Source organism: Quercus lobata, chromosome 10, assembly GCF_001633185.2.
Source record: "Quercus lobata isolate SW786 chromosome 10, ValleyOak3.0 Primary Assembly, whole genome shotgun sequence".
Classification (NCBI taxonomy): domain Eukaryota; kingdom Viridiplantae; phylum Streptophyta; class Magnoliopsida; order Fagales; family Fagaceae; genus Quercus; species Quercus lobata.
The window spans coordinates 58,614,441-58,637,913 of NC_044913.1; the positions used below are offsets into that span (position 1 = coordinate 58,614,441).

Here is a 23,473-nt window from a genome sequence, read left to right on the forward strand (position 1 = left end):
TAACCCCACTTTTACTTCTTACAAAAAAAAAAAAAAAAAAAAAATTTGTGTCTAACAATAGAATATATCGCTAATGGGTTGACGCATATCTCTAGTGATGGTTGGTGTGCCCTACTTTGTTTAGTTCTGCATGTGTTATGAAAAAAAGCACTCATAGCTATTATAATGCCCTTTAATGTTCATGTGTAGGCATTCTTGCATGTCTAGATGGGTATATGAATATAGTAATGGAGCAAACAGAAGAGTACGTCAATGGGCAGTTGAAAAATAAGTATGGTGATGCCTTCATTCTCGGAAACAATGGTACTTTAAAGGATGACTTGTTATTTTACTATAATTATTCAATTTTTTTTCCCCATATCAGCGATTGAGTTATCTCTTTCATGCAGTTCTCTACATTAGTACATCAAAGAGGACATTGGCAGATGGGGCTTAGTTTTGATGTTTATCAAGTAATATAGATCATTAGCAGTCATGAATTTTATGTTTGTATTGTAATGTAGGATAATTTAGTTTTTGGAAATGAGGATTAGAGAGAGCTACTCCAAATTGGAAAAATGAAAGTTTATTGTGATGGAATGAGCTGTTATATACTTATATGTTTGATTTGAAGAGTGATAAATGGTTGTCATTGCATTAAGAATATAATTGATAATCATGATCATGATACCATAACCTTGCTCAACAGATTTAGACATTGAAGGCTGCACAACCCGTGCCGTGTCACCAGTAACTCAAACCCAAGATTTTGAGAGCGCTTGGATCTTACATGATATTTCTTCCCTTTTGTCATTTTTTTGCTTTCTTTTGGACACTCTCAATTTTAAGGAGTGTTGAATAGAATGGCCTATACTTTAGTCTAGTGGGCTGTTTTTGTAATTGGGTTGAACCTGTTCTCATCATTTTTTTTTTTTTTTTTACCAATTTGTTACCTAAGATTTATTTCACCTAAGTTGTTTACGAATTTATAATGAAAATGTTGTGTAGTTTTATTAAAAGAAAAGGAAAAACCTGACAAGTCCAATCCAAGATCCATCTCTTTAGCCATGTGGTGGTCCTACTACTTCTAATAATTGAGTCTTTCGGCGAGTGGTAGTCCAATGGTCCTCCCACTTTAGAAATACAAATAAGTCCATCTTCTTTCTGCAAGTGGTTGGTGGGCCTGCTTTTTATAATAATTGAGAAATTGTCCTTGCTTTGATAATTGAGAAATACAAAGAAACCCGTCTCAATTATTCAAGTGTTGGCCTACTCATTCTAAATTTTATTATTTTTCATGGAAAGAAAAGGCAGCATTAGGAGAGAGAAGAGAGGAGGAAAAGACATGAAACAGCCTTGAAAACTTTTCTTTTCACATGAACAATTATAAGATAATATATCGGCCCATATTTGCCTTCTTTTAAAGATTTGATCAAATAGTTTTTGGTATGTGATGATAGTTTTTTATCATTAAGTTTGGATATTTTTTTTAAAAAAAAGCTATTTAGTGTATGCCTTTTAATCATTAAGCTGAGATGATTTAAAAAAGAAAAAAAAAGAAAAGAAAAAGCTATTGTGTGTATGCTGCTCAATCAAAACAATTCAATTTCCAAAAAAAAAAAAAAGGAAAATTAAAAAGAAAGAAAGAAAGTAAGAAGAAGAAGTCTTCCACTGAAATAATTTTCCACCACTTTCCATGAAACAAAGTAACAAACCGAACCTAACTTTCAAAGAAAATCCATTTATGATATTATCCTAAATAATCCATGATTTTATTTTTAAGTTGTTTGAGACTTATCCGATTAATTTAATTGGGGTCTTAAATATTCATTATTCATTTCAAAATTCAAAGCATAAGGTGGAAAAATGTTTCAAATAATTCCTTTTAAGTCATCAATTTTCTAGTGAAGACCAGGTATTCTTTTTAAGACATAATTCGTCATTATTTGTTGCTGTAGCTGACCCCTTTTCTTTAGAAAAAGCACTTTACTTTTGAAAAACACAATTATTACGGTTCTGTTCACATCACAAAAAGTCCCATATACGTAAAAGACTAGAAGGAACCTTATCTAATCATGTGTGCCTGGTGCATGTTGCTGATAGTGTTCCCTCCTTCTACATTATTAATTGTTGTTGTTAGGATTTAACATCACAATTCTTCTATTGCTTCCAAATACTGAGAGCTTATTTCTGACTTACCACAGTACCAAACCGAAGATGGCTGAGACTGTCCTTAGTGTTGTTGCTGAGGAAATACTAGGCAGGCTGATTTCACTTGCTACTGAGCAGATCAGCCTTGCTTGGGGTTTCAAAGATGAGCTGACACGGCTTCGTGACTCATTAACCACGATTCAAGCTGTGTTGGCTGATGCAGAGAGAAGGCCAGTGAGAGAAGAGTTTGTGAGGCTTTGGTTGCAGAGGCTTAAAGATGTTGCTTATGATGCTGATGATGTCCTGGACGAGCTTGCTTACGAGATTCTCAAGCGAAAGGTGGAGATCCGAAATCAAATGAAGAGAAAGGTATGCTTCTTCTTTTCATTTTCAAATCCCATTGCATTTCGTTGCAAGATGGCCAACAAAGTTAAGACTATTGTTGAATCGCTAAAGAGAATTAATGATGAAGCAAATCAATATCGACTTACTAGAGTCGAATTAGTAAATGCCAATCCTGAGATTATCCCAAGCCACCGAGAGACTGACTCCTCTCTTGATCATTCTGAAGTTGTAGGAAGGAAAGATCTTGTCTCAGAAATAGTAGAGTTGTTGCTTCATGCAGCCAATGAACGACTTTCAGTCATTCCTATAGTAGGAATGGCAGGTTTGGGAAAAACAACTCTAGCAAAATTAGTGTACAATCATGAGTCAGTAAAAAAACATTTTGATAAGACAATGTGGGTATGTGTCTCCAATGAGTTTGAAGATAAAAAGATTTTAGAAGAGATTCTTGAATCCCTTACTTGTAATTCAAGTTCATTACAAAATAAGAACACAATACTTGAATGCCTTCAAAAAGAGTTACAAGGTCAAAAATATATTCTCGTACTTGATGATGTATGGAATGAAGATCTTGTGAAATGGGAGACTTTAAGGAGTTCTCTGATAGGAATGAACTTGAATGTGGGAAATAGTATTATTGTAACAACTCGTAGTGACAAGGTGGCTGAAATTATGGGGACATTTCCTCTACGTCACTTGGAAAAACTATCAGAAGATGAATGTTGGTCCATAATTAGGAAAAAAGTATCTCTTAATGAAAAAATTCCACTAACTCCAAATTTGGAGGCTATTGGAAAGGAGATCGCAAAAAAATGTGGTGGGGTTCCATTACTCGCGAGAGTTTTAGGAGGGATGATGTATTGTAAAAAGGAGGAAAGTGAATGGTTGGCAATTCAAAATAGTAGTGTTTGGAATTCCCTAATTGATAGCAATGGAATCTTATCCATACTAAAATTAAGCTTCGATCATCTTTATTCACCATCTCTAAAAAGATGTTTCACATATTGTGCAATTTTTCCTAAAGATTATGAAATGGGAAAGGAAGAACTAGTTCAACATTGGATGGCTGAAGGGTTCCTCCAACCAACTCAGGAACATTTTTCACCAGAGGATAAAGGTTTCAAGTATTTCGATATTTTATTGGCAAATTCCTTATTCCAAGATATAAAAAGGGATAATTATGGTGATCTTGTAAGCTGCAAGATGCATGATCTTGTGCATGATCTTGCCCTCTCAATTTCAAAAGGGGAAACCTTGCATTTAGATGACACAGTGGGAAATGACACTGAGTTGTCTCATATCCGACGTTTATCTATTATATGCAATGACCAAACAACACCAACAATCCTACAATCTAGAGATGTCATGGGTAGATTGCGCACAATTTATTCTATTGATGCTAATCTTGGTGACAAGTTATTGGAATTAAAATGTGTACGTAGTCTATCTTTATCTGGGCGACATGTAGACAAGTTGCCCAAGTCAATTGGTGAGTTAAGACATTTGAGGCTTCTTCGCATTGATCATACCAACATCAACGTATTACCCAATTCTGTTACTAAGCTCTATAACTTACAAACTCTAATAATCAAGTCTTGTCATCTTCTTAAAGAGCTTCCAAATGATCTACAAAATTTGATTAGCTTGAGACATATTGATATTGATCATCTGTATATAAAACAATTACCAATCAATATGGGGCGGTTGACTTCCCTTCAAACGTTGCCTTTCTTTGTTATCGGTCAAGACGCTGGTCATCGAATTGAAGAAGTGGGATGCTTGAGCCAACTCAGAGGAGGATTAAGTATTTACAATTTGGAGCATGTGAGAGATAAAGAAGAAGCCAAAACTGCAAATTTAGTGGGAAAGGCAGGAGTGCAGAAGTTGGGATTCTATTGGAGTAGATTCTATTGGAATAGTGAAAGGGATGGAAACAATAATGATGAGGATGTACTGGAAGGCCTTCAACCTCACCCAAGTTTGAAAAGCTTAGAGATTGAAAATTTCGAGGGTGAGAAGTTCCCTTCATGGATATTGGCACGTGATAACAGTAGTGGTGGTTTGTTTGTTTTGGACCATCTGTTGGAAATTCGTTTAGAAAACTGTAACATGTGCAACAAGCTTCCTACACTTGGGCATTTACCCCGTCTCAAGGTTCTTCAAATAGAGAGTATGGATAACGTGAAATGTATAGGAACAGAATTTTACATTAATTATGGTGGTGAGAGATCAAGTAATAGTGGAGGTGGTAGTGGCAGAAATGTGGTGTTCCCAGCTTTGAAAACACTTGTTTTGAAGTATTTGCCCAATCTAGTGGAATGGAAGGACGCAATGGAGTTGACAACAATAGAAACGGTGTTTCCTTGCCTTGAGGAGTTGACCATTACATGTGGTCAATTGACAAGTGCTCCATATCATTTTCCGTCTCTTAAGAAGTTAGATATTTCTGCAATCAAAAGCACGGCATTCGAAAAGATTATCAGCAAGCTTACCGCTCTCACCTCCCTCCAAATTTGGGATATTTCAGAACTTGTTTGTTTGCCAGAGCAGTTGTTGCAGAATAATAGGAGTCTCATGTCTATACACATATATGATTGTTCTGATTTGGTTTCCATCTCGCTGCATCAAGATGCAACCTCTCTCCAATCATTCAGAATAAGAGGATGTATGAAATTGAGTGAATTGTCGAACGCACCGCTCACCCTTCCTTCTCTTGAGACGTTTGAAGTAAGTGATTCTCCTAATTTGAGATCCTTTCCAAGTCTACAAGGTGCGGGGTCCCTTCTCCGAAGTCTGGAAATAACGTGTGGTGACGAAGTTCTACCGACTGCGTTACAATCCTGCACGTCGCTTTCAAGTTTGCGTATAAATGAGTGTCCAAATCTTATATTAATTCCAGAGCTACGAAAATTGCATTCTCTTACGGTGTTAAAAATTTGCGATTGTCCTAATCTGAAATCAATTCCAGATCTAGGAGAATTGCATTCTCTTTCAAGTCTAAGCATTTTCCGTTGCCAAACGTTAAAGTTAACGTGTTTGCCAAAGGAGTTAGAGTGCGTCACCCGCTTAAAGGGTTTGGCGATCGGTGGGTTTTGTGAAGAGTTGGATGCGTTCCCCAGTCTCAGTTCCATCCAACACTTGCACACGTCCCTTGTATCACTAGTATTGTATGGGTGGGCTAAACTCAACTCTCTCCCGGACGAAATACAACACTTCACTTCACTTGAATATCTGTCCATAAACAACTTTGATGGACTGGAAGCTTTGCCTGAGTGGTTGTGCGACTTTTCTTCTCTTCAAAGACTGGATCTTAATTGCTGCAAGAACCTGATGTATCTGCCCACATCGCAAGCCATGCAACGCCTCACTAAATTACGATCATTGTGGATTATTTCTTGTCCCAAATTAAAGGAAAGATGTGCAAGAGGTAGCGGGGCAGAGTGGTCCAAAATCGCCCATATTCCAATTGTCCAACGTTTTTGAGTGGTAAATTTACTGATACCTCAAATCCTCTTCTTCAGTTTTCCTGATTTATCTAATACCCTATATTTTTAATTGCCTCCTAATTTATTCCGTTTTGTCTTTCAGTTTTCCCAAAATATGTTTCCTGGCACTACGGTGAAGTAATTAATCTCATGGAATGTCAATCCACTCCCTAGAAATCGATGGATAATATTTTTATACCAAAGGGTAGCTGCGCAGATTTGTCCACAGATTTAATGTTATTAAAGAGGAAGCAACTTGAGTGGTAAGTTTATATAATCTTCTCTTCTTTTCTTTTTCTATGATAATCTCATTTCATAATTGCCCCAAATTTTTGCTCTCTCTCTCTAGTTTTCACCCTTATTTTTAGCTTGATGTGTAGGCATTGGGGATGACATTTCTATTGTGCATAGCTGGAGGAAAAATCAATCAACTAATTCACTCTCAACTGTGAGAGCTAACAATAGTTCATAAGAGCTGGTAAGTTTTCTCTTATGTTTACTCACCTGTTACTCAACAAAACAAAAAAAGAAAAAAGAAGTAATTGTTAATCAATAGTTTTCTTGTAAAATTAATTTGGCATGATTAGTGTTGCTACTGGGCTGTTACTCAATTGGGGCAAGCCTCTATGAGATCTATAATGCAATACATTTAACAACCTAACTTGTCAAGTCACCACCAACCTCTTTTTTTTTTTTTTCCTAAGTTTTTGGTATTTAAAATTGATAATGTGGTTCTACTTCTCTTTTGTTAGTAGATAACCATTCGTTTATTGGCATACATTAAGGCATTTAGCTCACCATATGGCAGGAACTGCAGATATTTTACTGTTGCCATTGAAAGGAAGGATGTGCTGTGGGAAAAAGAGCTCTATGGGTCCTTTTTTTCTATTAAATGAAAATGGAAAGTTTGAACAGCCAACAGATAGCATCTTATAGTTATCCATTGGTGAGTCCATCCAAAACAGACTTCCTACCTTTCTCTTTGCTATTAATTTTTTTTTTTGACCAATAAATACTCAATGATCTGCTTGTCTTTCATGACATATCCACTTCTTGAAGTTTTTCACAAAAATTGGGCATGATGTGTCTGTAGGGTTATTTGCTATTTGTTTTTCTACTGGGAGAATTAAGAGCCACCTGTGCACAAATAAGTCCAAATACTTCAACTACCATTGAAAATAAAAAAAAACATAACAAAGTGTAGGAGAATCATATGTTTTTTTTTAAGAAAATACAAACTGTTAGTCAAGTGTCCTGGAAAAAAGCTTTTACTGTCAGCTAATGATTAGGTTTTTATCCTATTTTTTTTGAACAATTGATCCAGTAATTGCTCATTTTTCTTGAAATCTTGCTACTTAGTGGCAATTCAAAATCATAGCATTATGCTTATAGTTATCAGCTTTTTAAAAGAAGTTAGCAAAACTAAAGCTAATAGGAAAACGTAAATGGAAGATCACTAACTACCAAGTATGTTCTTATTGGTGAATTAATTTTTCAATCCGAAAGCAGCCTTTCATCACAGTAAATATCTTTAAAAATTCACTCACAAAATCAAATCTCCCAACTCAAGATTTAGTACATTCTATATGAATGTATAAGAAAAGGTTAGGAAAATAAATCGGGTGCTCTTGCATGTCAGTAACATTTCATATTGAAAAAGAGACACTCTACATCCAAAAGAGCCAGGGAAAAAGAAAGAAAGGGAAAGAAAAAAGAATATGATACTTCCTGCTGAACTCAGTCAAGGCAGTAAGGATAGGGAATTTTTTTTTTTCTTTCCCTTATAATAACAGATTCCTTGACCTGAGATATCATTGCACCTTTTCAGTCTTCATACTGTGATATATGTAATTTATAAGTGGAAGTGGTGATATCATTTCATCATTAAGCAATATTTTCAAATTTGTAATCCACAGGTAGCACTTGGCCATTCTTGTGAGCTAGTCACTTTTAGTTTCTGTTCAAGACCTTTCTTTTCCTTTGTCAAGGATCCTTTATCATCCAGTTTGGAGCAAAATCTTCTTTTGGTTACTAAGCTGCTCGGCCAACAACGGAATCTCCCAGCAAAGCAATAGTTGTGTAATCCCTTTCTATGGAAAGCTAAGTTGTTTTCCGGAGTGGTTGAGGATTTATTTCAATTTATATCCATGCGAAAGCTAAGAATACAATCATAGATGGATTTTTTTACTGTTCACTTTGGAAGGAATATGGAAGGAGCAAGAGTGTCCCAGTACTAGAGGATTGGTTGTAGTCCAAAAATCACAATAGAAGGAATTTTAAATTGGTTCCAATGATTACATTAAAATTTGTGAGTTAACCCAATCTCCTCTTCTCTTCTAATTTCTCTCTTCCAACAAAAATATCTAAGATGCATTCCTTTATTTTTTTAATCTCCCTCCAATTTTGTATACCATTTACTAAATTAGTTGTTTATAATTTTGTATACCATTTATGGATGTTGGTTATCCTTCATTTTTAATCAAAGGTGTACTTCAACATGCTAATTATCCGGCATTTCCCAATTAAAGGTGTACTGAAGCACAAAATGGTGCAAGATTGCCCTTATTCCAAATATTCAAGAAGACGTTTGAATCTTATTTTAAGCTAAAAAGAATAAAAAAACAGTATTTTTCTCTTTAAGTGTCCTTTTGTCTAATGTTTCACATTTGGTGCATCATATTTTGTTGTATGGCATATGTAGATCTTCAAATATTACTGAAATAAGATTTTTTTTTTCTTTGCACAATTACGTCCTTGAATTTATTTTTGATTAGGTTTATATATGATGTGTAGGCATTGGGGATGACATTTCTATTGTGTATAGAGGAAAAATCAATCATCTAATTCACTCTCAACTATGAGAGCTAATAGTAGTTTATAAGCGATTTGGCATGATTAGTGTTGGTATTGGGCTGTTTGCCTGTTACTCAATTTGGGCAAGCCTTCATGAGATCTATAATGCAATACATTTGACAACCTAACTTGCCAAGTCACCACCAACCTCTTTTTTTTCCCTGCTGTTTTTGCTATTTAAAATTGATAATTTGGTTCTACTTCTCTTTTGTTATTAGGTAACCATTCATTTATAGGCATACATTAAGTTGATGCATTAATTGCCTCACCATATGGTTGAAACTGCAGATATTTTACTGTCACCATTGAAAGGAAGAATGTGCTGTGGGAAAAAGAGCTCGACGGGTCCAAGAATGTCTGTATTAAATGAAAATAGAAAGTTTGAACACCCAACAGATAGCATCTTATAGTTATCCACTGGTGAGTCCATCCAAAACAAACTTTGTACTTTCTCTTTTACTATTATTATTATAATGTTTTTTGAGCATCAAATACTCAAATGTATTGCATTATATATCCAATTTCTTTAGGTTATTCACAAAAATTGGGTATGTGTCTGTAGGGTTATTTAGTATTTGTGTTTTTACTAGGAGAATTGAGAGCCACCTGTGCACAAATAAGTTCAAATACTTCAACTACCCGTCAAAATAAGTAAACATAATAAAGTGTAGGAGAATCATATATTTAAAAAATATATATATACAAACTGTCAGTCAAGTGTCCTGGAAAAAAGCTGCTACTGTCAGCTAATGATCAGTTTTTTATCCTATTTTTTTGAACAGGGATCCAGTAGTTGCTCAATTTTCTTGAAATCTAGCTTCTTAATTGAAGTTCAAAATAATAGCATTATGCTTATACTTGTCAGCTCTTTTAAAGAAGTTAGCAAAATAATATCTCTTTAAAAATCACTCACATAATCGAGTCTCCCAAATCAACATTTAGTATATTTTGTACGAGTGTATAAGAAAAGGGTTAGGCAAAGAAATTGGGTGTTCTTGCTAGTCAGTACATTTCATATTGAAAAATAGACCCTCTAGATCCAAAATGGCCTGAACACGTTTGCCTTGATCAAATTCAAGACAGGGAAAAAAAAGAAGAATATGATACTTCCTTCCAAACTTGGTAGGATAGGGAAAATTTTGTTTTCTTTCCCCTATAAGAACAGATTCCTTGACCTGCAAAGTTTTAACGTTATTTTGTAAGTTTAGATACCATTTCCCTTTTTCAATCTTCATACTCTGGTATATGTAATTTATAAGTGGTGATATCATTTTGTCATTGAACAATATTTTCAAATTTGTAATCCATAGGTAGCACTTGGCCATTCTTGTGAACTAGCCACTTGTAGTTTCTGATTCGGCGGACCTTTCTTTTCCAATGTCACGGACACTTTACAGATCATCCATTTTGGAGCCCAATTGGCCAACAATGGAATCTCCTAGCAAAGCAATAAGCATGTAATCCCTTTCTATGTAAAGCTAAGTTGAAGTTTTTTGGAGTGGTTGAGGATTTATTTCAATTTATAAAAAATTTAATTGGGTTCTTTTTAATTATAATTAATTAGTTAGCATTTTTATTTGTTGATTTCATAAAAACATTCACTAAAAATAACTTGTGCACATCTCTATTAAAACATTTAAAAACACTACCTCCAATTAAGTTTTTCCATCTATAATGGTCTTTTCTTCTTGTGAAGCTTTAAATTATTGTCTTACCAAATAGGTGACCATAATTCTGGATGCTCTTGATTATGCAAATGTTCATACGATAGATCCTAATCACTTGCATATAAGGTAATGGACCTTTCTCTATAAACTAAAACAATTGGCTATTATTTGATATTTATAGCACAATATGGTTTTGTAACTCATGACTAAGAGTCAAACTCTTTTAAAAATTTTAGTCACTCATGATCAGTATTGACATAAGTAGTTTAAATAACCATGGTCTTGATTGATTCTAATGACTTCTGTCATGATTTTGAAAAATGTAAGAAGCACAGCTTATGCTCCAAGCATGGGTAAATTCTGATTCTTGCCAATGAGTTCTGTCTTTGGTTATAGAGGATGCTAACAAAAAACATATCACAAAGGTTCTACCTGGTGTCTCACTCCTTGAAACATTGGACAGACGATGAGCTCTAGCTCGACTGGCACTTCGTCTTCTAAGGGAAGGGTGAGGTTGGTGGGTTTAACACCCTCTTATTTTTTGTGATATTTTATATATGAAATTCTGATTACTTGGTACTATCTTTACAATTTTAAGTTACCAATTTGCGGTATTTAGGACCCTTTGTATTTGTACAAATTTTGAAGGTTCTCCCTTAGGTATATCTGGAATCTATGAGAAGAAATTCCAAATGTATGACTGAATTCTAAGATTGTCATTAGGTGAGCCTATAATTTCAAACTCCATAATAGTTGTTGATGTTGTGAATTAATTTGAATTTTTTTTTTCCTTTTAATAAAGAGATAATTTGAAGTTAGTTTTCAAACTTGAAAAATAATCGATGACATTCATTTTTCATTTTTTCCTACAGTTTTACCCTTGCTTAAAAGTACTTGGAAGTTAGTTTTCAAACTTGAAAATTCATCAATGACATACATTATTTATTCTGTCTTAATTTGAGTTTTACATGAAATTAAAAGTCTTGTTTACTGTACTCCATAAGGAAGGGCATCTTTAGATTCTAATTAAATTGAATGAGACCTTGATTCCATATTTTATTTTTTGGGATCAAATTATGATACAGTATAAGCCATATTACCATTAATTAAGATTGTCTTGAAGATTACACTGAAACTACGTTGATTAATTTGATTCTCTCTGAGTTTTCTTTTACTTTTTTCATAGAAACTTCTGTTTTTAGGTCAACTGGAGTCATATTGTATATGTATTTGCAAGTCTTGATTGCTGCACTATACTTGGAAACACCATCAGTAATGCATTAGGTGAGGCCTAGGTTTTTCCAATGCTTTCATGATCGTTGCTTTCATCTTCTATTCATGTATATAGTATTCCTAACAATTCCACCATGTTTCATTTCAAATGATGATTTGTTATGGCTTTCTAACTTTTGAAGCATCTATGCTGGTGACTTAAACACTTTACTAGACTATGAGGTAGACATCCATAGTTAGGCTTTTTATTTCATCAAAACATTGCACTAAAAATTGCTTGTACATATCTCTATTAGAACATATGAAAATTCTATCTCCAATTAAAGTTTTCCATCTATAGTGGTTTTTTCTTCTTGTAAGCTTTATATTATTTTCTTGCCCAACAGGTGACCTTTGCATTGGATGCTCTAGATCAAGCATACATTCAGAGGATAGTTCCTAATTGCTTGCATATAAGGTAATGGACCTATCTCTAATAACTAAAACCTATTTTCTAGTATTTGATATTATTAGTACAGTTTTGTTTATATAAAAGCCAAATTTTCTGAGTTTTGTCTCTTATGATCAGTATTGACATAAGTAGTTTGAACTACCTTGATTTTGATACTTGATAGACTTTGATGACTATTGTCATGGTTTTGAAAAAGGCAAGATCTAGCACATGCTCCAAGCAAGTGATAGATGGCAACTTCTTTTTTTTGAGCATACCTTTAAATTTACCAATCACACATTATTGACTCCTAATCTCTTCACCACCATCCAATTTTCTTGAGTCTTTTCCTTTTTCAAAATTTTTCTTATTCTATCATAAAAATTATTCTGTTGTGATGTGTTGTAGGCACTTGAGGAAATTTATCTATTCTTTCTGGCTGGAGAAATAATTTATTATAGATGGGAGCTGATGAAAGTTGATTAAAGTTGGTAAGTTCTCTCAAATCTTCTCCTCTTTTATTGTCTTTCTTATTCTTAACTAGTATATTGTTTATGCAATTATTCTCACCCCTTGGTTTATCCTTCTTGTTTCTTGGAATGATTTTCATGTTTAATGTTTAGAGACTATTATTCTATTGGTTTGCTGGAGCAAGAGCTTATGAATCTAATTTTTCTCATATTCCAACAATAGAGAATTAATTATAAGTAATACAATTTAAGTTCCTCTGTTTTTTATTTCTAAAATAAATAAAAAATTTCCCCATTGAAAATTTTAGATATAGCTAATAAAATCCATAATTGAGATTGTTAATAATTCTTCATGTAAAAAGAGCTTCAAATTTGAGATATAGCTAATAAAATCCACAATTCAGATTGTTTTTTAATGGTTCTTTCTCATTTTCATTTTCAATATGCAGGCATAAACTTTTTGCCGGCTTCCTACAGATTTTTCAAAATTTTGGATATTAATACATGGCCATATATGCTAGTTGCAGTAACCTCTCCTAAATCGTTCCTATTTGTTGATGGATGATGTGTTTTTCATTTTTCCATAAATTAGAAAATCATTGAGTCATTGTTGTTGTGTTATAAGGCCCTTCAATGTTAATTAAGTAGTGTTAAACATAATTTTAGTGCTTTATTTAAACAAGTTTTTATATTTAACAGAAGGCCCTCATATTTTGTCCAAATAGAGAAAAAGGAAAATTCTCTTCAAGTTCTGCACCCACAATGTACTTATGATTTCAAGAAGCCGGTCTGTTCCCTTACAATATGCTGCTGATTTTTTGTTTCCCTCATTTAAAAGAGGGATATGCCAAGGGAAATGGTCCCTAGTATACCTGGATAGAGAAATCATAAAAAGCAAGTGATAAGTCCCTCCAAACTTGAAAATTCATTAGTGCAGGAAACATGTTCAGGTACTTCTTTTTGCTGAGACCTTATTCTCTTCAATGTGGCATAATGCATAAGAAACTCAATTTTTTGTTCTTTACAATTATATTTCCTTCATTTTCTTAAAAACATTACAATACAAGCACATGACTGATATTTTACAAATTTCATACAGTTAAAAAGGTTCAATCAAACTTGCAGTTTTTTGTCATTTCAACAGTTTTCCAAAGAGTTGCTTATTTATCATAGATCTAGCTTTAGAACTATTGTCCAAGGTCCTAGTAGCACATGTAGAAAGTTGCTGATTGCTTAAAATTGTACATATACAAATATATAAATGGTATTGGTGATGATCCAACAACTATTTGGTAATGGGAGCTTTGATTTTGTCAATCGTGGCGCATCTTGATCCCTTTCACCACACTTTAGTTTGTTACCAACAACACATAATTAGAATATCTCACATGGGAGAAAATCTTTTGTAATATAAAGGAAAAGCATAAGAATCGGTCTTTTCTCTAGTCAATAACATGTCATTACAAACAAATAGGCTATCATGCGTATGGCTTAATCTCAAGTCTTTGCTTCAGCCTTTTCAACTATCTACACTAGCCTATTTGAACACCAATGAAACAAATAAACTATCTTATATGGTATCTGGAAAACTTTCATTTCTATAGGAGCTATACATTTGCAAGAAGCTACAAAATCTACCTATGGTGGAAGTGGCACATTGCCTCACTAAATTACAAATGCGAATGATATTTCAGTTTCCCAATTTGAGGTCATGTAGGCTTGCACAAAATGGTCTTAGATTGCTCATGCTCTGAGTTATATATTATAGTTGTTTTTTCAAAAGTATTTTCCAAAAAGCCAAGTTGTGGTTAAGATGCAATGATATGGTTATAAGCATTAGCTACGTCTCATAAAAAATTTCATATGTGTTCAGGTGCTCTCCTTTGGAAAGGGACTGGCTGCCTTTTTCTAAAGGACTTCTTTGCCATTTACTGGTATAACCTTCATTTTGCAAACTGACAATTGTTTTAAGCTTGAATAGCAGAATGATTTTTAATGCAGAATGAGCTTGGATTTCCCTGTTATTAATTTTCTTGCTGACACAGTCATCGCTTGTTACAAAGTGTATATATGGAGTTCTCCTTCCTTTACTAAAATTCTTAACCTGCAACTTAGTGAACATATGTTGACTACTCATTGTTTGATAAATTATTAACAATTTCCAAAGGGGGATCAAGTACTTTAGACAATATTACTTAGAGTTTTGAGGAGGAAAAACAGATAAAAATCAAGATATCTAGAGTGACATTCATGTATGGTACATTTGCCCTCTCCCATTTTCTCCATTAAATTTTTCTGTCAAGATACAAACCAAAGGAAGGGGAAGGGGGAAGGGGTGAAACAGAACTTCTGGCCAGTCTTCTAAGGTAGGGTGCATCCTTGGAAGTTAAAGAAATACCACTTGGCTATAAATGGCAAATGGTGAATTTTAGAATTACTCTTTGTAGATAAACATTTGAATGATGCTTGCTGCACCCCACTTTAATTTGTTCGGTATGGACTATGAAAACATACATTTATAGGCATTTATGATGCCTTTTAATCTTTATGTGCAGGTATTCTTACATGTCTGGATGGGTTTATGGACATAGCAATGGTGCAAACATAAGAAAATGTCAAAGGGAAGTTGAAAATTAACTACGGTGATGTCTTCATTCGCAGAAATAATGGTAACTAAGAATTGTCTTGTTATTTTACTGTGATTATTCAACTTTCTTTTTTTGGTCAATACCATATTTTACTTGACAGATAATGATTGGGATATCTCTTTTGATGCAGTTCTCTACATTAGTATAAGTCATGTAGATCATCAGCAATCATGCTTTTAATTAAGATAGTGGATTTTGGAAATGAGGATTGGAAGATCTTCTCCAATGGAATGAGCTATCATATGTTTGATTGAAGAGTAATGCCTTATTACTATTGTGATGAATGGTATCATTGATTTAACCGTGTGATCAATGATGATGATGATGATGATTGTTGAGTTGGTGGCTTGACAATGTGAACACCCTTTCCAAATAACGTTACTATGGTAATAATTTCGTTAGTTGCCCGATTTTGAAAGAATATGTGAAACTAGCATTTCGAGTTTTTAAAACTTGAGATCCAATTAGAACTCGAGTTTTTAAAACTCGTTTTGCCCGGTTTGTCAATACACTTACGTGGACAAATTTTCCAGGTGGACGAAATTCAGCCACGTAGAAATCGAGTTTATAAGACTCGAAATCTGCACAATATATCAATCTGATGCTTTTAAACACTCTCTCAGTTCAAACACCCTCTCACTCAGTCTCTCAGTTCAAACACTCGGTCTCTCAAACACTCTCTCTCAGTCTCTCAAACACTCTCACTCAAACACTCAAATCAGTCATCCTCAACCCCTCAGCGTGCAACAAAAATCACCCTCACCCTCAAACGCTCTCTTTTTCCTCACAATCGGCTTCAGACTTGAAAATCCCATACCTTGAAAATCCCTTTTCCTCACAATCGGCTTCACCCTCACCCATACCTTGAAAATCCCTTTTGTCCTTACCAACGGAAGTTCAAATTTTTTCAAGTTTGAAGGTATGTTTTTCTTATAAAAATTTGAGTTTTTTAAATAATTATTCCATCTGGGTTTAGCCCAAGTGTTTGTGTTTGATAATTTCCCTTGTTAGTGTAAGATTTAAGTTAGACGGATTTGTTTTGTTACTTGTTGTATGATTTGGGTTGCTTGCATGTTCTGTTTTTGTCTCTCTTTTTTGTTGGTTTCTGGGTAATAATGCTTGATATGTGTTTACTTGCTGGGATTTATGTTTGTAAAATCTTTGTTATGGGGTGGTTGCAAATGTTGCAGAACTCTTTGGATTTGTGTAATATGTCTTTACTTATAGTTTGTGTAGAAATGATGCAAATTTCTTCATTGGGCTCAAAATTAGAGAAATTTGTGCTTTTGTTTGTGCTCTTATTTTTGTTTTTTGTTCTTGGGTTATAATTACAAAAAAATTTAAAAAAAATTGAGGCTTTTGAGTTTTGATACCTTATTTTGTTGTGATTTTTTTACAGTTGAAGTTGTTTGCAACAATTTCTTGGGTTCAAAGTGACATTACTTTCATGGGTTTTCCTTGTTCTGTACTTAGCTTTAGCATATAGATTTGTTCTTACTATCTCACATGGAAGATTCTGTTTAACCCTTTGGGATTTGCTTGATTTGAAAGTATTGTTGTTCTTAGTCTATGAAGATACATCAGCACAATTAGTTTATTTCATTCCATAAAACTGCTTCTACACATGGTTTTTCTCTGCTTCATTGAAGTTTAGTTCCACTGAGTTTCTTAAGGAAGCCCCCATCACTTTGCACCTGATATTGACCCCCACAATAGCATGTAATCTTTGTGTATCAGGGTGATCACTTGTAGTGTTTGCTGACCTTCTAGTTAAAACAATTCCACCAAAAGCTAAATAATGGTGGCTGGTAAAATGAGTGAAAAGAACATTTGAATTCAAGTTTGGTACACTTGGCCCAATGCCAAGATGTGAATGACTACAACAATAACCAATTTGATAACCCTGCAGTTCTTCCTCTTATCACACAGGTCGTTTACAGTCAGATTTCCAATCTGACTGCTGTTATTGGTCAGGATATTGGCAAGCAGTCCAGCTTCTGCATTAGGGATTGGTGAGTGATCCCACTTTGTTTGCTCAAAAAAAAAAAAAATTAAAATGCATGGAAGAATAGAAAATTGGATTTTGAATCTTATTATATTGATTTCGTTTGGTTATGAAAAGTCAGCACAATTTAAGTTAATGGGTGAATTTGGTAAGCTAAATGAAGTTCTTGCTATTAATGGTACTTTGGATTCAATTGCTAGATTAGTAGTTGTTTATTGAAGCTTAAGCTGCTTGAGAATATTGTAATTTTGTCTATTTATGCGTTTAAGATCGACATTTTAATTTCCCTTCTTTCATTACAAATTTTTTGCCATATGTGTATTTTTGAATCCCATTAATCTTTTTATTTGTTTACCAGTATAAAAGGGTTGAATTTATTTGATTTTATCTTGAAGCTTAGTTTATTGTTTCAGGAATACTGACTGGGATTGAGCCTTTAATTTTTCAACCAACTTGGATTTCTTAGCTTCTTGCATCCAGAAGACTAATGGTATAAGTTCTTTTGATTAGAAAGAAAATGATAATGCTACTCTTTGAAAGATGAGAAAATCCTGGAAAAAACTGTAGCTTAGGATTTTTGATATTTTAATGTCTATTTTGCTGAATAACATATAACCATATGACTCAGTTCAAATGACCTTCTCATTTAATGGGGAAATCTTTACAACATTAATCATACACTCTTGATGTTTGCGTCCTTTTTTTTACCTCAGTGTTTTTGGCAACCAATTGAGATGTTCAACAATTAGCGAGAAGCTGCATGTTGTTAGTGAACCAATGTAAAAACTCTGACAGAGTAATGATTTAGTGGTCATTCATGCGTGATTATTGGGTTGCTAGATAGATGTATATTAGATTATATGTTCTTAGAACGTTTGGGATACTGTAGAATTTGCTAGATCTATTATTTTCTTTTCTTTTCTTGTGAACATTCAGTAATTGTATGGCACATTGAGTTCAACATAATTATCATTTTGTTACTGATAAGGTTCACTCTCTCTTCAACGAATATTTACTTATCAGGAAAAGAATGCCATGGTTCACATTAATTCATTTCCAATATGTTAAGAATGAGAGTCAATTTACAAACCATCAATTTTTTGTCCTTGCTGACTTTTCTCAATCTACTTGAAAATCTTTTTAGGTTAACATCTCTATATCTTCATCTATTCATGGTGGTTTTCACTCTCCTACAGGAGACATTACACATCGCTTGTGTTCAGTAGTAGAATTGAAGTTTTACTTCAATAGTTTCTTTGAAAGATCTGGGAGTACCAATTACTTGAAACCTAATAAGAACTGTAATTTAACCTCATGGGTAAAAGGCTGTGAGCTGGGATGGGCTTGTAGTGTTGGCTCAAATCAGAAGGTTAACCTAAATGATTCAAAGGTCATCCCCGCAAGAACACTCAACTGTCAGGCTTGTTGTGAGGGTTTCTTCTGCCCTCATGGTCTTACCTGCATGATTCGTAAGTATTTGAGAGTCCTGAATAGCAGTTCTTTCTATAAAAACCTGGAGGAGCTTCTAATTGATAAAACTTCAAATGTCAAATTGTCTTGTAGACATCAATTGCCATAATAAATTTGTGATACCAAGTTATTAAAATAGGAGGCCACATATAAATGTTACCATTGGGATAAAAATTTATGAAAGGTCAACCATTTCCCTCCATATCTCCTAGGAATCAAGTAGTACTTATACATATGTACTTTTTCTTTTTCCTTGGTTAAAAGCTGTCTCTGATGTTTCTTCTGGTTGTTGGTCTCCAGGGAATCCAAACCATACTTGTGGAGGAGCAAATATTTGGGCTGATGTTGGTAGTAGCAATGAGTTATTCTGTTCAGCTGGATCATATTGTCCAAGTACCACCAGCAGACAGACTTGCACTAGTGGGTATAAAAAAATTTCTCATTATTGATCACTTAGCAACCTTCTCTAATGTTTTGCTCGTTGCAACCTTGTACTTGGTTTTTGAATAATGTTTTAACTTGATATGAAAGAGTGAAAGAGTGCTTTCATTACTGTGGACTTAGAAGCCTTCGTATCATTAATGCATGTATTTAATTTATTTGGAGCTATTAGAGCATGATCTACTTTTGGGGGAATATGAGTTTGAAGTAAAAAGAACTTCTTTTTATAATTGTCTTTCTTGCCTCTATGATTATTTCCTAATGCTGTCATTTTTTTCATGGGACTAGACATTACTGCAGGATGGGTTCTACATCTGAGAAAAGTAAGTTTTTTTCCTCTCCCCCACCCCCTCCCCCTTTCAACTAAATTTCTGAAAAAGTTTTACATAATATATAGCAATGCATGTGGATTAGTTTATGATCAATTAGTTGTGTAGTAAATTCTTTTTTCTATGCTGCAACAAAGAAGAGTTTATTTTTTTCCTTTTTTTTTTGGTACTGCTATCTACGCCTTAATACAGGATTATGGATTTGTCTAGAGTTTCCTCTCTATAAGTTGTGTTTTATTGGTACCCTAGATAGACCATAGAAGACTATATTCTTAAACCAAAGACCATAATCCAATAAACCAAGTGAATGCTACATTACTTGTTACCTAGCCTGCAAACCATGTTTGCTTGCCTCCATTGATGACTCCCGTTTGGTAAATTAAGTATATAATATTAGGCTATTAACTTTGGCTGTAACTTATTAGGGATTTAACTGTTTGTATTGCTATTTTTATGTCAAAAGTAAATTATTGTCTTCCCTTGCTTTTTTGAGTTTGCTGTTGCATTTCTGGTATAAATCTATACCAGCTTACTGATAAGGTTCCCTGGCTCATGTGTCTCTGTGTCAATTGACAGGGTCATCCAAATGTGAAGGCCATCCATTCATCTAAAGGTGTTGGTGAGCCTCGATTTTTTTCTGGCGTCGGCTGTCTTTTTTGCCATCAAAGATGCCATTACAGCTTCAAGAGCAGAAGTGGGTTGTAATGACTGGTTTGCTCTGGTTAATCCCGTAACACCCGAACGCATCCGGATGGCTTGTTTGGATGAGTTGACTGCACCATTTATATGTCTATTGTAAAGTTTACTTGTCTTTAACATAGTGGTTACAAAATAAAATGAAATAAACTGACTTTGCCAGTCAAGGAAGAGCAAGGGGAACGCCCTTTTTGTAAGTTAAATAATGGTATTCTCATTATTTACTATGGTACAAGATGTACTTACATCAGCACAATTAAAGGATCTCAACTTAAAAGATGTACTTAAATTTTGTTTCTAGAAAAAATATTGTAATTTCATTGCTAATTGCTTCCCCGTTTGTAATATGTAAACCTGAAAATTCAATTCTCTTTTCTGTCCATTTTGTTAATGGAAAGTATGAAACAAATGAAAATTGAGTGTTTTAGAATTTCTAATGCTAACCTAAAGCATCTTGCTTTCCCTTGCTTTCTTAGTGTTTTTGGCTGGAGAAGAATCTTGACAACCTATGTATATATATTTCCACTAAATTTATTAGACTAACATTGCGGTTGTTCATAAGTATCTCATACGTATATAACTTACTTTAGAATAAGCAAATTAAAATTTATGTTTTCATACACACACATATTCCTCTCATTTTTAGGGTAGTGTCTATTTGTGATTTGAGTTTATCTTGACACAATAGTTCGGTCCCCCAACTCAAAATTTCTAATTCTGCCACTGCGAAAAACTATAACCACTGTAAATGGCAATAAGCAACAACAAATAAAAAAGCAATAGCTAAGAAAAAAAGCTAATTTGTACAAAAGAAAAAAAATGTGAGATTTTAAAAAAAATAAAAAATCACAAAAAATCGAGATTAAAAAAAAAAAAATGAGAAGAACTCGAGTCTTTCAAACTTGAGATCCTCCAGAAAAAAAGCTCATATCTAAAAAAAAGCGAGATTAAAATATATATATATATATATATATATATGAGAAGAACTCGAGATCCTCAGGAAAAAAACTGATATCTCCAAACAAACAAAAAAAGAGCGAGATTTTAAAAATAAATATATGAGAAGAACTCGAGTGTTTCAAACTCGAGAAACTCGAGTGTGAGGGCTGATAATTTTGTCTGGGAATTTTGTAGACTGCGTGTAAGTTTATAAAATTTTTCCCATAGAAACTCTATTCTTTAAGACTCAAGTTCTATGTAAACTTTATTTAAATATCAATTAGAAAATCAAGTCTTTAAGACTCGATTTTTATTTTGTAGAAATCGAGTCTTTAAGACTCGAGATCAATGTGGAATTTTAATCCTAGTCAGCAGTTGCACAGCAGTTGTAAAGCGAGTTTCTAAAACTCAATTATAAATAGATCTCGAGTTTCTAAAACTCGAGATGCTATTTTCCTTAATCCTTTGAAACGTTAGTTAACTTACTGTATACAATCTCCTTACACAGCTACTCTGCAAATATCCCCTTGACAATGTTTAAGTAATGTTGTCGTGTACTTGGTTTCAAATAGTGTCCACCACATCACTTGCGCTCCACACAAAGATTAGCCAACCTTATTGGTTCATGTTGCAAACCTAAACTATTATATATATGTGGTATTGTTAATTGTTGTGTGACAAAAAATAGAGTTCAAGAATTTCAAAAAAAAAAAAAGTTCAAGCGGTGCTTTGTTTAAGAGAAATTATAGGTTTCTCTTCTCACATGCTTATGGTGAGAGTGCTCTTTAGGTGTATTGATGTTTGGGTTTTGTGATAGCACATTTATACTATCTTTGTAATTGGTCCTATTTTCTTAGTGAAACTTTTTCCTTAACACCGCTCGAGGATGTAGGCTTATGGCTGAACCATGTAAATCTTTTTGTTCTCCCATGTGATTTTTTTTTTCTTTCTATTTTTTTTTATTTCTATTTTGCATGAACACTGACTATCATTTGGTTATACACAACAAATAAATATCAATGCTTCCATTATTGATGACTCCTCCTTAACAAATAAATTTATACATTGATGCTTGATGCATAACTTTTAGAGGCATCTTTTGTTTCTGGGGGTGTTCTACTAGCGTGAATATGTTTTTAGATGGTTTTAGTTTACAAGAAAACTACTTCGCATTTTACTTAATTTTTTACTCAAATTTTTGAACCAAGAAAACCATAATAAAATCATAATGGTTGGTTGGTAGCTAGTGTTTAGCTTGCTGCAAATATTTTTGTGAGAAGATGCGGGCCCTTCTTTATTTTGAAATTTAATTATCTATTTTTGGCTAGGGAAAATGATTTCGGAAATCACATTTGGATTTATATTCAAGACTTGGGAAGAATGATTTGAGAATGTTTAATTATAGGTGACTCTGAGTAGTTCTCAACTACGCCCCCACAAACTATCCTCACACCTGAAGCTAGTTGATGGTTAGTCGTTAGTTACCATTACAAATCACCCCTTTAATATTGATAGCTAATTTCGAAGGCTAACGATTGTATAGTGAATTCCCCCCCCCCCCCTCCCCACCCCCAAAAAAAAGAGAGAGAAGAAGTAGAGAAAAAATAAAAGATAGTATAATCAATAGCTAAAAATTTTAACATCATTAATAATGTTGTAACCAAATCAGACACTTGTGCTACCATTTTATGCATTTCATAAATCTATTTGTCAGAGATCCACATCCCTAAGAATGGAATTTGATTTGTTAATTCTTTTGGTATATAAATTTAGTCCCAAAAAGAGCTGAATGTTGAATTACTCTTTTGTTCACAAGGAAACATAACCTAATTAATCTATTTTCCACATTTTATATTGTTTCTTACAAAGGCCGGGAGCATGCATGTTAGCAACTTCCATTAATTCTTTGTACCCAATAAATCAAAAATAACTTATTAATAAAATCATCAGAGTTATCATATACATAAATCAAAAAATTAAAAATAATCATATATAAATGTTGCCCAAATCAATCACTCAAATAAAATAACCAAGATCCCTTATCAAAAAAAAAAAAAAAAAACACTAAGATTAGGATTCTGCCAATGTTAGCACTACCTAGTTTTGCAAAAATCCAAAGTAGACAAGTAGGAATACAAACTGAGCCCAACAATATTGTCAACTTATGTTTGTATCCAAGCAAATTGGACTACCTAGAGATATCTTCCTAGTACTATTTCCCACTTCCAAGTTTTTTTTTGGTTAACATCCCACTTTCAAGTTATAACCTTACAATATTGTCAAAAGGCACAAGTCTGTGAAGGACACATTGTGGTATGAGCTCACAAAGGAG

The 23,473-nt window shown here is 33.7% G+C and overlaps 1 protein-coding gene across 11 annotated transcripts; it reads left to right on the top strand.

Moving 5' to 3' along the window:
• The first annotated feature begins 2,086 nt into the window (after positions 1-2,086).
• LOC115962641 (putative disease resistance protein RGA4) lies at positions 2,087-20,534 on the top strand. 11 transcript variants are annotated; one of them, XM_031081530.1, is made up of 22 exons: positions 2,087-5,961; positions 6,064-6,223; positions 6,341-6,438; positions 6,778-6,906; positions 9,102-9,233; positions 10,124-10,270; positions 10,536-10,993; positions 11,129-11,203; positions 11,683-11,764; positions 12,100-12,170; positions 12,552-12,634; positions 13,313-13,563; positions 14,487-14,547; positions 15,169-15,282; positions 15,392-15,647; positions 15,795-16,180; positions 17,191-17,273; positions 17,680-17,756; positions 18,411-18,735; positions 19,037-19,160; positions 19,466-19,500; positions 20,083-20,534. In XM_031081530.1, the coding sequence occupies exon 1, from the start codon at positions 2,197-2,199 to the stop codon at positions 5,956-5,958; it is 3,762 nt and encodes a 1,253-aa protein (XP_030937390.1). In that variant the 5' UTR covers positions 2,087-2,196; the 3' UTR covers positions 5,959-5,961; positions 6,064-6,223; positions 6,341-6,438; positions 6,778-6,906; positions 9,102-9,233; positions 10,124-10,270; positions 10,536-10,993; positions 11,129-11,203; positions 11,683-11,764; positions 12,100-12,170; positions 12,552-12,634; positions 13,313-13,563; positions 14,487-14,547; positions 15,169-15,282; positions 15,392-15,647; positions 15,795-16,180; positions 17,191-17,273; positions 17,680-17,756; positions 18,411-18,735; positions 19,037-19,160; positions 19,466-19,500; positions 20,083-20,534. The 11 variants fall into 11 exon arrangements, 5 of the variants coding, with proteins under 5 accessions (XP_030937390.1, XP_030937392.1, XP_030937391.1 ...); XR_004085497.1 differs by lacking the exons at positions 2,087-5,961; positions 6,064-6,223; positions 6,341-6,438; positions 6,778-6,906; positions 10,124-10,270 and adding an exon at positions 8,075-8,268; XR_004085499.1 differs by lacking the exons at positions 2,087-5,961; positions 6,064-6,223; positions 6,341-6,438; ... (1 more) ...; positions 9,102-9,233; positions 10,124-10,270 and having other exon boundaries at positions 10,277-10,606; positions 10,877-10,993.
• The last annotated feature ends 2,939 nt before the right edge of the window (positions 20,535-23,473 follow it).

Coding starts and splice junctions, on each gene's coding strand:
- LOC115962641 (XM_031081530.1), top strand. CDS start 2,197: ATGGCTGAGACTGTCCTTAGTGTTGTTGCTGAGGAAATACTAGGCAGG.